Raw genomic sequence first — 14975 nt, 5'->3', positions numbered from 1 at the left:
GGATTTAATTTTGGCTTTTTTTTTTTAAAAAAAGCATTGGAATTTTGATAGTGGTAACCAAAAGCATCTAAGAGATCAATATTTGTTCATGTACATAAACAGCAAGTTGGCCATTGCTTCTGCCTCCAGGCTTTTACTTAAGTTAATGTGGACAACTTTGTAGAAGGTCTTGTAACAAACCAAATGAGCCACTGAAAGCAAGCCATTCATGTTAGCCATGAACTTTGATGAACTTTGTTCTGTTGCTTGATAACAATCAGAGCCTAGGAAACTTACAAATAATATTTATTCTGTCTTTGAATATTTTGTCCCTTGAAGTCCAAGGTTTGACTTCCCACAAATGTACAGCCATATAAATGCACCACATCAATGAAAAGGAGAGAATGAATGTCTTTGCAACAATTGCTGTTAGAACAATTGGAAGTCCCCACGAGACAAATAAAAAAAGAACCTCAACCCCTACCTCAACACCATACACAAAATGAATTTGAGATGGGGTATAGACCTAAATGAAAAAGATTTAAACTATAAAATTTTTAGAGGGAAATCTCTCCAAGACTCCAGGTGGTCAAAGGTGTCTTAGTTCACAGAAAGTAATAATCATAAAAAAGAAATCAGTAAATTGAACTTCATCAAAACTCTGCTCATGGAAAGACAATGTGAAAACATTAATGGGCACGCCACAGATTGGAATAAAATATTCACAACACATATATCTGGCAAGGGAACTTGATTCCAAAATATATAAAGAACTCCTGAAATTCAGCAATAACGAGACAAACACCCCAATTTTAACATGGGCCAGGAGCTTGAATAGATACTTTGCAAAGGGAGATATACAATGACTAATAAGCACATGAAAAAGTGGTTAACATCATTTTTCATCAGGAAAATTCAACTTAAAAGCACAATGAGACATAACATGACTGAAATTTTAAGAAACTGACACCACCAAATGTTGGTGAGATTCCAGAGCAACCTGAACTCTCAACTGCTGCTGGCAATGCAGGAGAATTCACCTAATGCAGCAAACAAAACTGTTTGGCAGTTTCTTATAAATTAAAACATATCTTGGGGTGGGTGTTGAGTGATTGAGTGTCTGAGTCTTGATTTCAGCTCAGGTCGTGATCCCATACTGAGCGTGGAGCCTGCTTAAGATTCACTCACTCTCTCTCTCCCCTCTGCCCTTCTCCCCTGTTCTCTCTCTTTCTCTCTCTCTCAAAAATAAATAAACATTAAAAAAAATAAATCATATCTCTACCCCGTGTTACAGCAATTCCACTTTGTTTACCCAAGAGGAATGAAAAAATTTTCACAATCTGTGGCCGCCAATTTCCCTTCTCCATATCTTTCTCCATGCCATTCTCTTCTGGAGTTCCTTTTTTCCTATTCCCATCCCTGATTTCTGAATGTACAAATACTGTGCATCATCCACATACTGGTCTAAGGGGCTGGTCCTCAATGTGGGCCATGTTCAGAGTTGATCAGAGGAACTGAATTATAAGAACCAACTTGCCAATGGGGCATCTGGGTGGCTCAGCTGGCTGAGCATCCGACTCTTGGTTTCGGCTCGGGTCATGATCTCACAGTTTCATGAGTTTGGGCCTTGTGTTAGGATCTATGCTGGCAGCACCGGGCCTGCTTGGGATTCTCTCTCTCCCTCTCTCTCTCTGCCCCTCCCCCACTTGCGCTCTCTCTCTCTCTCTCTCTCTCTCAAAATAAATGAACAAAAAAAAAATAATAAAATTAAAAAATTAAAAGAACCAAATTCCCAAAAGACTGGTTGATTAACCAGGATGCCAGTATATCCATTTGCAATTAGAAGTGTAATTTTCAAGCCACAATATTAGACTCTCTCCAATGGTAAGGAAAAGATCACTCTGGGAAACCAGATTACTTGAGTGGATAGGGGTTTCATGGGAAAGTGAGGAAGTACAGGGAACCATGAGCAAGTAGAGCATCCTGGACGTGCTGAGGACTGCTAGTGGACTGTTATCCTTTTGTGCACCTGCAGTCTATAATCTGTTTCTAACCAGTCTAAGAGGATGTTCTCGGCTATCCTAGTTAATGAATGGGTTTACAGGTAGGTAGGGGAATGAAGGCAGGGAAATAGCCTCTTCCTCTCTGAAGGATAGTGGAAGAGTCCTTTCGTGAAACACTGTATAATGGAGTTGAGGGATTTGGGAAGTTCGGGAAAGACCTTTAGCTCCATTCTCAGTTCAGATACCTTCTCCAGAATCCCTCTCCTAATATAAGTGCCCATGCCACCCTCATCTATCCTTTTTTGCTCTTTTAAGACTATATTATAATGTTTGCATATGTCCATAACCTGTTACATTAGAATTATGTCTTACACATCTTTTTCTCCCCAATCCTGGCACAGTTCTGGCACACAGTTGGTATTCAATAAATGTATGTGGTATTAGCTAAAAATCTGTTGTTTTTGGAATTTGGCCAAAATTTGAAACATCACCATGCTTTCTCAGAATGTTACCTCTTCATTATAATCTTATTTTCTAAAGTTTGTTCATTTATTTTGAGAGAGAGAGGGAGAGCGAGCATGAGTTGGGGAGGGGCAGAGAGAGATAATCCCAAGCAGGCTCTTTACTGTCAGTGCAGAGCCCCCCATCTGGGGGTCAATCTCATGAACCATGAGATCATGACCTAAGCTGAAATCAAGAGTCGGACGCTTGCTTCACTGAGCCACCCAGACGCCCCTCATTATAATTTTAGTGTGAAGAGAACTGTAGAGGTCACTAGATCACAGCCCAACTCAGAGGGGAAGGTATTTGACTTCTGGCATCCTGTGCCCATTTATGGCCCTCCTGATCTCCTGGTTTCCGGTACCTTTTCTCTTGCACTTCCCTCCTGGGGGCCTCAGGGAAGTAGAACCCCCAAGACTCTGCCATATCTCAACCCAAAGACAGCCTTTACGAAAGAAAGCCTTTGTGTCTCATTGAAAGAATTTAAAAAAATTTTTTTAAATGTTTTTTAGTTTTGAGAGAGAGGGAGAGAGACAGAATGAGCAGGGGAGGGTTGGCGGGGGTGGGGGGGGGGTGGGGGGGGGGTGGGGAGAGACACAGAATCCCAAGCAGGCTCCAGGCTCTGAGCTGTTAGCACCAAGCCGGATGGGGCGGGGGTCCTCTAACCCACCAAAGTGAGATCACGACCTGAGCAGAAGTTGAATGCTTAACTGAGCCACCCAGGCGCTCCAAAAGAAAATTTTCTTTACTTTGTGCCTATTCCTTCCTGCAGACCCTTCCCCAGATGATGGTATCTTGATTTTAGTGAGGAGTTATAGGAAGGGAGGGGAGGACCCTGCCTACCTGCCTGGAGCTCTCCAAGCCGGACGCCAACTTCCACGCCTTGCAGAAAGAAGGCTCCAGGCTCTACACAAGCACAGCGCTCCAGCACCACGAGTTTTGCAGGCCCCAACCCACAGAGCCAGTTGCTGAAGCCGCTGCTAGGGCAATGAAGACCGAGACCCTTCTTAAAAAAAACTTTACAAAATTATTTTAATTACTGTGCGGACCTTGTAACTCGATCCAGCACAGTCATCTGTACTCTCCTGCAGCAAATATTCTTGAAATCCCACCAGTGTATGCGTGTCTCTCCTCTGCCCTTATTCAATCCCAAGCAAATGGGTATCCTTATGAATGTCCTCCTGAGAGCACGGGAAACCCTTGACATCGGTCCCTCTCCTTTTCACTCTACTTTTTGTATCTCATTAGAACTTCTAGCACGTAATTATTTTTCAGTAGTTTTGGCAACAGGGCAAGAAAGAGGGTGCTAAGCTTGGCTGTGGCCAGGAGAAATATTTAAAAGAGTATTTACCTTCCATTTGGTCTAAACCAGTCATTCCCAAACCTGCTGCTCATTGGAACCACCCTGGGGAACTTTAAAAACTAATGATGCCTGGATGTCAGCCCAGAGGTCTGATTTAATTGATCTGGGATGCAGCCTGGACATCTGGCTCTGTGTGTGTGTGTGTGTGTGTGTGTGTGTGTGTGTGTGTGTGTGTCTGTTTAACTTTCCACGTTTTTCTCAGGTTGAAAACTACTGAAAGAAATTCCTCATTTCTTTTCCTAACCTGAAAAAGTTGGGTTCTTAGCCCAGGTGGGTGATCCAGGGATCTGGCACCTGTCTCTTTACTGCAGCTCAGCGCTGCATGGCCTTGGAAAATCCGCGCGCGCGACGACGCTAAACACGTGGCGCCGGGGCGGGCGGGGCGGGCGGGGCCGCGCGTGGCCCCGCCCCTGCACGCCTATCGGCGCGCGGTGCGGACCCTGACGTCACTCTTGTCAGGGCCGCGGCACATGGGCCGCCGGATGCGCTGAGCCCGGCTCTGCGGGGCCGCGGAGCGCGGGGGAGCAGCGGCCGCCGGCGCGGGGTGGGGGGTGGGGTGGGACGGCGCCCAGCCTCGGGTGCTGGCGCGTGGGGGCCGGGCCGGCGCGGTGCCTTCCGCCCTTCTGCAGCTATCTGCATATTTTTTCTTTCTTTTTCGCAATTTTGAACATTTTGCAGGACGAGGGGTTCAAGGCAGGTGAGAGCATCCTGCACGTCGCCCAGGAGCCTGCGGGCACTTGGCGCGCTCTCCGGGGACCGTCTGCACTGGGAACCCGAAAGTTTTTTGTTTTTATTTTCTTATGCAGCTGTATTTATAAAGATATAAGTAATTTTTTTCTTGTCTCCACCGCCTTGAAAGCGAGTACTTTTGGCAAAGGACGGAGGAAAAAGCTCAGCAACATTTTGGGGGGCGGTTGGGTTTTTTTCTTTTTAAAGAAAAACATTTGAGTGCATCGCGATGGAGAAAATGTCCCGACCGCTCCCCCTGAATCCCACCTTTATTCCGCCTCCCTACGGCGTGCTCAGGTCCTTGTTGGAGAACCCGCTGAAGCTCCCCCTTCATCACGAAGACGGTGAGCGCTGCCTTCCTGGCTGCCCCGCTCTGGGAAGAAACGACGCTCCCTGGGGTCCCCTTCCTTGGCTGGGCAACCCTGCTGGAGCATCCATACCCTCCCTCCCTGTCCCCTGGCACCCTATCCCTGCTTTGATGAAATTTGAGGAGCCCACCCACCACCCTCCCTCTTCCCCCAAAAGGGGGATTCCCCTCACTGAGGAACGTTTAATATAGCGCTGAGACCGACCCAGGCTCGCCGGGTCCTGGTCCCGCGGCGCAGGTGGGAGTCATAACTTGACAGGTCAGTGTTCCCTAGATTGAGGGTCACCCGCACGCAGAGTGAAACCGCCCGCGTAAGGGCAGAGCTGCCCAGTCTGGGGAGGAGAAAACAGGGGGCCTCGTTTTATTTCGGGGGGGGGGAGGTAGGTGGTCTCGCAGCGTACCTCGGTTATTGGGATCTTGCTACTGTTTGTGTGTTAGTTAGCATCAGGAACTTGCGAGGCGTGAGCCGAGACGCGTGTTTTCCTAGCAAAGGGTAATTCAAAAAGGGGGGTGGGGGCTGGGGCTGGCGGGGGAGGGGGAGTGGTCTCCGGGCGGGAAGCTGTGCACGCCTCCAGCTCTGACACTTTCCCCGTGCACTTTTCCTGGTGGGAGGGGAGAGCGGAGCAGGCTCACGTGTAATCGCGCAGGAGCCTCCTCTGGCTTGAGCCCTTTCTTGGTAAGTCCCAAACCTCCCCAGGCAACCTTGGCTGGAGAGGGAGAGGAGGGGTCGGGCGAGGAGGCGCGGAACTGAGCTGGTGCCGCCAAGGGATTTGTCAGTTGGGCTGATGCGGTTTCATGCCTTAGATATCACAGTTGCAAATGCAAATGGTGCGGCTTCTAGTGTAAAAAAAGTCTTGAAAGATCATTTGGTTACAAAGAGCTTGGGAGTACTCGCATCTTCTCTCCTAGCAGGGGGCAACCTGTTGCATTGCAAGAGTTGAGGGGTTTGGTTCGCCGTCTGCAAAGCAGCTTCCTTCTTAACTCTCCTTTAAGGAGTAGCACTTGGGAGGAAGGTGCTGCCTGCAGTCTTTTGCATCTGTGGGTGTTTTAAGTCAGATTCTCAGGAGATGAGACTAGAGGATTAGAATGGATGGCAGCGGAGGCTGTGTTTCTCTGAGGAAGAAACTCAGAAGCCAGATTCCCTGATCCCAGATTCCACCCGCGCCTGAGTACTAGAATGGGCAAAATCGAGAGCACTGTTTAGAGACATCCTGGGGTGAGCGCTACTTACAGGTAGGACATAGCTGCATACCTCCCTTATAGGTATGTAACGAGCTTTCCAATAGCTGTTCTTTTGACAGATTGCATACATGTATAATTTTTGTGAATTGAATCGTATTTAAGCCTTTGGGGAAGAGGAGGAAGAAAACACTTAAAAAACAAAAACAAAAACCTCCTTTTGTAAAATGCAAGGTGCCCCAGCAGCTTTAAAAGCAAACATATGTGGGTTCGGGAAGTTCTGTTTTCTCCTCTGCCAATGTGAGGCATTGGTCAAGTTCCTTCAAGTCTCAGAGCCTCTATTTCTTCATTATAAATGGGGACAATAGCGATTTGCAGATTTATTGTGAGATTTTTGGACATAATTTATGGAAGGAAGCAGGTATATAGTATGTGCTCAATGCATGGTTTCAGAGGAGGGTGGAGAGTCCCTGCTTTACCAAAATTAGAATCCCTAGCTCACTGGCTAAGTCTGAATGACCTCATATTGTTACTGTAATGAATTTCCTGGAAGAGAAACCATGCCTGGTTATTGGCTGTTTTGTTAAAAATCACAGCAATTGTATGTAACTGCAGGTGTTACTTTGCCACTGTAGATCTGAATTATTTGCCCCTCCAATGATGTACTGAAAACTGTGTTCCTTTGTTTATATTCTAGATCAGTCTGTAACCCTGTCCCAAGGACTAGTGCTTTCTTTCCAAAGTAAATAGGAAGATGTTGAAAAACAGGCAGAGATCCATGTCCTGTCTGAACTTTTAACTCTAGATCCACAAAAGCCAGCAGCCCGAGAAGATCCCCTGGGTTTGTGAGAACGGTTTGAAGGTGGTGTTTTGTAGCAGAGGCCAGGAGGAGTGATTAAAAAAAAAAAAAGCCACGTTTTTTTTTCCCTTTGTTAAGTCCAACTTTCCCTCATTTCTGCAGCATTTAGTAAAGATAAAGACAAGGAAAAGAAGCTGGATGATGAGAGTAATAGCCCGACGGTCCCCCAGTCGGCGTTCTTGGGACCCACCTTATGGGACAAAACCCTTCCCTATGACGGAGATACTTTCCAGTTGGAATACATGGACCTGGAGGAGTTTTTGTCAGAAAATGGCATTCCCCCCAGCCCGTCTCAGCATGACCACAGCCCTCACCCTCCTGGGCTGCAGCCGGCTTCCTCTGCCGCCCCCTCTGTCATGGACCTCAGCAGTCGGGCTTCTGCACCCCTTCACCCTGGCATCCCGTCCCCAAACTGTATGCAGAGCCCCATCAGACCAGGTAAATTCTAAAAAGATTCTCCCTTCAGATGGGGAAGAGGGTGCAGGGGAGGGACGGGATGGGGATGGCAGAAATATCTTCACGATCAGGGAGACTTTGGCTGGCTCTGAAAGAGGAATCTTGTATTTCACCCACAGCCATGATTGTCCCACATCAGTGAGCATCTATATCTCCGGGAGAGTCGGCTAAATGCAGATTCTATGGACCTCCCCCTCTGGAAATCCTGATTTTTCAGATCTGGGATGAGGGCGTAGGAATATGTGCTTTGAACCTGGGCAATTCTGTTGCAATTGATCCACAGGCTGCAGTTTAAGAAACACCAGCCTACAGTTAATGGTTTGGATATGTAGGCACCTCTCTATCTCCTCTCCTTCCCATTCCCCTCTTTCCCAATACATGATGTAGGACCTTGATGAATGATGCAGGTAGGCTCTCTCTAAGGCTGTGGTTCACCTATGTTCATTTCTGTCTCATCTGAAGGGAAAAAAAATGTGAGTTAGGGGTGGGGGGCCGATCACTTTTTCATCCTTTTCCTCTTGTGTTCTCATTAAGAAATTGAGTCTACAAGCACCTCTCACTGTAAGTGTGGCTTAGCCTTTCTCAGGGCCTGAACTCTATTATTTCTGTAAACCAGATTGTTCTTACGGATTTTTTTTTTTCATTTTCACCTGTTTGTCATACTGAATCCATGTCTATCAAAGCCCACAAGGTCAGCTGTAAATGGTGTTGAAATATTACACAGAAACATCACCCAAAATGTCCAGTACTTCAAAACCCATGGCTCGGTGCTCAGACAGAGACACGGTTTGAGGTGGCTCAGCCCTGGCTCTATGCTATTAGTACTCTGTAGTGCAAAATGAACAGGAAGAAAGACCGTTTCACGTGCACAGGTAACCAGGAACAAAGATTCAGCCAGATAAATTGTCAGGAAGGTCACTGAGCTGAAGGCCTTTGCTGCAGGGGAAGACAGAAAGCAGGACAATGGGGGATTTGTGCTTGAGATCATTCCTGAACTCTGTGTCTTCACCTCACATAGAATTTCTGTGACATGCAGAGCAAGATTAAAATGGAAGGAAATGATGCAAAGGAGGAAGAAAACACCCCTGCCTTGAAATATTAGTATTGGATTTAATATCTTTCTGTGCTGGCTCCCTGCTCTGAAACCTACTTTGAATGATAACTCAAAGCCACTGGCTAGAATGGAATTAAGTCTTAACTTCTGACCACTCCAGGAGCTTGCAGAAGCTTGGGAACACATTCCTTGATGTGACCCCAAGCCCTAGTTTCCTGGAATGGACAGTGCCATGGTTTTGTTTCTTTCCAGGAACAGATAGTGAGTGAAATAACGTTTAAACCAGGGAGAAGGGGCTGGAGCCCCAGTGAGAAGGCGCCCTGTATCTCAGTCACTCTACTCTATAGAATGAGATTTAACTACTTTGTAGCTTTAGAAAGTGATATTACCTCTCAGGGCTTCAGTTTCCCTTCCCTTTGAAGAATATAATTTTTATTTGATTGGTTAGTGTGAAAATTATGTATAATATACATAAATAGTCAAATGATTACTAATAGTTGTCGCTGTTATTATCTGTGTCAATTTTTATCATTGATTTCAACCCTGTGTTCTGAAATACTTTCTTAAGATACTTAGGAACAGTTGATAACCCTCCTCCCTTCTGGAGAGAAATAACAAGAGATTTTGGCCGATAGTTATTGGATTGGTGTGTTGCAGCCTTAACACTTATACTCAATTGACAAGTATTTCTCCATCCCCTGCCAAATACAAGATGTGTGCCATGTTAGAAGTATTGTATTTTTTCCGAAAAGGCATGTGAACATTGGGTCCCCAAATCTTGTTTCCTACTGACAATCAAGAATTAAGGTTTGAAGTTTGGAGGCTTTCTTAGAAGTCATTTGTCAGAGCTTGTTAGAATCAGTAATTAATCAGTGACTCAAAAACTTGGGATGCCCCAATCAGATTTGTAATCCACAACAAAGGGCTTCTGAGTTTCCACAGAAATCATTTTGTCAGGTGACAGGGGAAAGGTACCAGGATCCAAAGGGGAACTGGAATCTAGAAATAAGTTCTTCATTTAAATGTGTTTTTGTTGTTATTGTTTTGTTTTGTTTTTTGTTTTTTGGGTTTTTTTTTTTTTTTGGTAACAGAAACATACTTCAAAATAATCTTCTTTTTTGAACTAGAAACTCAGTGATACTCCTAACAAGAAGGGAAAAAAGCTAAAGGTCTTCTTCAAATACCAAGTATAGAGACAATGACACTCTGCTGTAACAACTTGTACAGGGTTGGTCATTATAAAGATTATGTGCAAAATAAAAATCTAAGGGATGTGGACTTGATGGATGGTATGTCACCAACAAAACTGAAAAGGAAGACAGTTCTTGGTTTTTCCATGTAATCACAGTAGTGACCAGAGTAGACATGCCAAGTGGATCTTGAGGAAAGGGAGTCCTCAGAAGGCAAGAGCACAGGTGTAGCCTTGAGCATTCTGGGAATTATATTATTTCAGTCTAGACCAAGATTTCCCAACCTTGGCACTGGTGAGGTTTCAGGTAAGTCTTTGCCATGGGCCAGTGTCCTGTGTGTTGTTGCATGTTCCGCAGCATCCTTGGCTCCCGTCCCTTAGATGCCAGTCACACGCCACCCCCCACCCCCATCACTGCTACATGTCCCCTGGGACACCCCTGTTGAGAACTTTCAATTGGGGCAGCAAATTGGTGTAGTTATCCTGGGCACAACTCGACATCCTGTCACATACACCCGGATGCTTTTTGCCTCCTGTAACACTTACTGGCAAAACTTTTGAGAAGGTCAGGAGGCATTAGGTTGCCAAGAAGAAATATCATGTTAATAAAGCATAGTTCTACGCTGTTAGTTGATAAAGCTATGATGTCCAGCGAATCAGGAGGTAATTACAAAACAATTTTATTGAACATTTGCTTTCTGTATTTGCTCAGCATGCATCTTTGAGTTATGCTCAGTAGCTTTGTGTCATTAGGGCCACCTGTCTGGTTGAAAGGAAATTAAGCCATGAGCTGACAACTACTGCATTTCTAGGTCTACCCCAAGTGTCTTGGAACGGCAAGGTGAGCGTTCTTATGAATTCTCTTACTGTTCACCATGACTGCCCCCCGACCCCCTTTCCTGCTTTGTGCACTCATCCTTGTTCCTCTGTCTGATCAAAGAATAAATCAAATATCCAAAGAAATACAGTTTCCCTGAAGTAACTCAGGAATCTGTCGGAGCCTCCTGTGGCTATGGGGTGATGGCTAAGCCTTCTGGTTGACATCTTGATGAAAGCAGAGTGCTGGTTGCTGGATGCTGTAGCCACCTGCACGGGCTCCTCTGTCATCTGAAGGGCAGCATCCCAGATGGTCTGGTCCCAGGTCAGCCGAGATGGCAGGAGTCATCCTGACCGCTTTGCTGTTTACCTTTCATATGCTATCAGAGATGGTACCCAGGAGTGTTCTCCTGGAGGTATGTCCTGGGTACTGGAAAAATAAGAATGTTTGCCCCGAGAATTGAGCGATTGCTTTAAGGACAGCAGTCCCTTTAGGGAAAGTCATCTGTAGCAGACAAAGGCAGAGTTATTTTTAAATCACATGCTTGTAAAGCCAGATTTGAAATCGTTTCCTCTGGTGGTTTTTCTTTGAATAGCTTGGGGGTGTCCTACCACTGTTAGACCCATATTCGGCTGAGAATTAAGAAGGCTGTCTTTCTAGTTCTGAGCACAGAGACCGGGTCATGATGAAGGCTGACAGAATGAAGTGAAAATCTTTCTATGTGGTGGTGTGTAGGAAGAGGAAGGCGTAAGCGGGTGGTATAAGCCGAGTGGGGTGATGGGGGAGAACCCATCATACCTTTGCAAGATGGAATTTGTGTTCTGTTTCTGCTGACCTTCCTTTGTGCTAAGGATTTGGCACAGAAGGAACCTGCTGGCCCTGGGATCTGGGTAATGACAGAGGGGAGTTCTGTGCTGGTGGTTCTGGGATTATGGGAGGTCCTGCCCAGGCAACAGGATTCTCTTGCTTTTCTCAGCATCATGAGAAGAAGCTTCAGTTTCTCCCTCCCCGTGAGGGCATGTGGTTCTGTGTTTTCCCACCCAGCACATTGGTAGGTCTGTAGGTTGGGAGCATCGTGATTGATAGTTGCTGTGCACTGTGCCTCAAGTATCTTGGAAGTGTTTTACATTCATTGGGATCAAGGACATCATCAAGGGGAGAGAGTCCAGCTTTCTTTGGAGGCAGGCAGATTTTTTTTTTCTGTTTCTTGTTAGAGTTTATCTTCCCCCCCACACCCTATAGAGGACAGACTTGCCCTATTTTGCTGGGTTTGACCTGTTGTGACATTCCCAGGATAGTGTTCTAGTCTCCTGGCAAGAGGTATTTTCAGATAGGTATGGAAAGCTGGGTGGTGGTTCAGAGCATAAGCCCTGGACCTCGGGGGGCTTGGGTTCACGTCCTGGACCCACACTGGCCTGCTATGCAACATAGTGTTAATTTCCCTACCTCTTTAAGCCTCAGTTTATGTGTCTTTGGAATGGAGATGATAGACCCCTCCCTTGGGGTTTTTGCGGTTAAATGAGGTAATGCCTGACAAAGTTTGACACCGTGTATGGCACATGAATACTCAGTGCCTGGAGCTGTTGTTCTGATGTCAGTGGCAAGGGAGCGGGGAGAGAACTCAACTGGATTCCCAACCCCTGTTCTCCGTTTAGGGATTTGTTTCATCCAGTCCCCTTCTCTCTGCAAAAATAGGACATGCATTTTTTTTTTTTTTTTTTTTCTCCAGCATGCCTAATCCTTATTCTGTGTAGCCTGCTTGACTTTTCTCCTTCATTCTGGGTTAGGACAAGTGACTTCCTGGTGTTAACCCAGCAGCATCGCTTCTGGGTTAGCAGCTCCTGGTCTGCCAGTATGGAAACAGCCACTCACTCTGTGCCCAAGCCTGCCCCCCCCCGCCCCCCCCCCCCCAGCTCTCGTGTGAACCCTGACAACCCTGGCCACCTGCCTGCGTGACCGTGTGCTTCAGGCACGTGGCTGTGCCCCGTCGAGCTTGCCCAACCCTGGGTGGTGTGCTGGCTTGCTTCCATCCCCCACCCCAATCCTTGCTTCTCCTCCCAGGCAAACTATGGCAAGTGCCAGCAAGAAATTGTAATCCCGACCCTGGCAGGAGAAAGCTGAGCTCTGTAGGGCAGTTCATATGCAGGAAGCCAGCTCGGTCCAGCATTGTAGCCAGACCCCAGACTCGGCCCTCTCTCCTGCCTGCCTGCCCAGCAGCCCTGTCTTCTCTGCACCCCCCTGGTGGGCGGATTCCTGTAGGCCAGCTCCTGCCAAGGGTCTTGGCACAGTCTTCTGAGTTGAGCACTGTGCCTACCAGACTAGAAAAATAGCAATATGAAGACAGAACTAGGTAGGGGAGAAAGTGAGGGGTGGGGAAGGTGGGAAGAGAAAAGCATTGATAACATCCTGATGTAGAAAGCCAGAGGATGAAAAGACAGCGGTGATTTATTAGGTTTCTCTGGAACCCTCTTCTGCAACCGGACTAATTTAATTACTCTTACCCAAGAGCCTTTTTTTTTTTTTTTTTTAAATGTCTCAGCAGTGAAAATGGAGGGAAGAGGGAAAGTAGCAGGGGAAGTAGTAAGATTAAAAAAAAAAAAACATTGGGAAAAAAACATGAGAGGGACAGGGAGATACACTGGATTCTGTCTACATTGGATTCTGTAATGGAAATGGTTGAGAATATTGTTCATGTATTATATTTGATATTATCCCAGCAAATGTCTTGACCTGAAGCCATGAAACCATTGTTTTGGAATAAACTTAATTTTCCTTAAGCCCTAGGTGCTCACCAGCTTACTGTTCACAGCATCCGTGAGAATGCCCAATGTTTGGGACCACTCTCTACCGGCAATATAGCAAAGTTTTAGAGCTTAAGATCCAATAAACAAACAAACCTGGGTGTAAATCCTGACTGCCCTGCTTGCTTGTGGTCTCAGGCAGATCACTGAAATGATTTCCCATCTGGAACTTTGAAATAATCTCTGGATTGGCCTCATGGGACCGTGCAAGGTCCTGTGAGCCGGTGCGTATAGAGTACTCAGCACAGTGCTTTGCACACAGTAAGTGCTCAATAACAGCTGCTGTGTGTGGCATTCTCATTACCATCTGATCTCCTTTCTCAGAGGAGGACCTAGCGTTTGTCTCCAAGCAGGTCTGTATACGCTTCTTTTCCTAGCCCATTAAGGCCTCTGGTCAAGGCATTTGAATCTCTCCTCTGCTTTTCTGCCTTGTCTTGCTTTACCCCACTTAGCCTCTGAGTTTTAGGTAACCGGGGGTAGCTAAACTGTAACCTGTATGCATTCCTCCTTGCTCATGAGGTGAAAACTGAAACAAACAAAATGCAGTTCAAATAAGTTCCTGATTAGAAGGTTTCTCAGTGACATATTTGCAAGTAAAATCCATCAGTTGATGTTACTTTTGAATTTTTAATAACAGGCATTAAGTAATTATACTTGAAGACAATATAATGACCTCAGGGGTAAAGAAGCTGTAAGGCACGTTATGTTGCGGGAGGAGGAGAGAAGTCTAGTTCATCCCCTTGCTTACAGGCAATACTTTGCATAAGCATTCCAGAGTAATATTTCCTCTTTCCCCCAAATGGTCCCATACTGGATAAATCCTTACTCTTTCTGTGCCTTCATTTTCTCATCTGTAGGGTAGCATCTTTCTTGGGCTTATGTGAGCTTTCTAAAGCTAATGTGCACGAAGGGTCCACTGTGGCACCATAGGTCAGCTCTGTTACTTTCCCCTTTTCTCTGATTTGAAGGTTAGGGAGCAACAGAGGAATTTTTAGGAGCAGTGCGGATGGTTCCCAGAAATAGCATCACAGCTTTCAGTCTGTGGTGTGCCCTGGGGAAGACAGACAAGGGTACCACTTGGCTTCTGGCCTCAAAGAGATGGCAATTTAGTAGGGAAGATAGAGGTTTTAGGTAAAAGGGTGAGTGAGAGGACAGCGTAGCATGTCCTTGGTGCCAAATGATGGGGACCGAGAGGCCCCCAATATCTGCTGAAAAGAGGAGATGGAAGAGTAATCAGGAAAATGAGTAAAGTGTTTAAAAATGAATAAGGGAGCAGGGCAGACACTGTGAAGGGCCAGACCTCACAGGAAGCAGTCAGCGCCCGGGGCAGGAGCGTCTGAGGTACCTCTTCTTGGAAGACGTGGAGCCTGTGTTGGGCCTGGGAATGAGAGGTGTGGAGAGCCGGAGTGGTGAGTGGGCAGCCGGTGCGCGGAGTTGTAGAGGCAGGAACGTCTGCGGGGTGTTTAGGGAACAAGGTGTAGATCCAGTTTGGCTGGTGCGGGAAATTCATATGAAGGAGTCGGGGAGAAGAGTCTGGAGGGGCAGGTGCCAGGCAGGCTGGCAGCTTCAGGAGTGCTGGGCTGCGGAGCTTGAACTTTATCCAGGAGGCAGTGGGGAGCCATTGAAGGTTTGCGAGGAGGGAAGTGGCATGTGGACATTTCCAGTTGGGTTCAAGGTT

General features: G+C 46.5%; 1 protein-coding gene across 6 annotated transcripts in view; it reads left to right on the top strand.

The window, feature by feature from the left end:
- Positions 1–4392: 4392 nt before the first annotated feature.
- HLF (HLF transcription factor, PAR bZIP family member) overlaps positions 4393–14975 on the top strand; it is a 53317-nt gene continuing 42734 nt past the window's right edge. Inside the window, exons 1-2 of one of the 6 annotated variants that reach the window (XM_053211470.1) lie at positions 4393–4919; positions 7083–7418. In XM_053211470.1, the coding sequence (XP_053067445.1) occupies positions 4805–4919; positions 7083–7418 (451 nt within the window). In that variant the 5' untranslated portion in view covers positions 4393–4804. Of the gene's footprint in view, positions 4920–5182; positions 5202–5524; positions 5619–5695; positions 6176–7082; positions 7419–14975 lie in introns of those variants that run through there. The other 5 variants (XM_027034169.2, XM_027034170.2, XM_053211473.1 and 2 more) reach the window with 5 other exon arrangements.

The sequence above is a fragment of the Acinonyx jubatus genome, chromosome E1, assembly GCF_027475565.1.
Source record: "Acinonyx jubatus isolate Ajub_Pintada_27869175 chromosome E1, VMU_Ajub_asm_v1.0, whole genome shotgun sequence".
NCBI classification, from domain to species: domain Eukaryota; kingdom Metazoa; phylum Chordata; class Mammalia; order Carnivora; family Felidae; genus Acinonyx; species Acinonyx jubatus.
The sequence above is the reverse complement of the archived record's forward strand: the minus strand, read 5'-3'. Positions and strand labels throughout refer to the sequence as shown.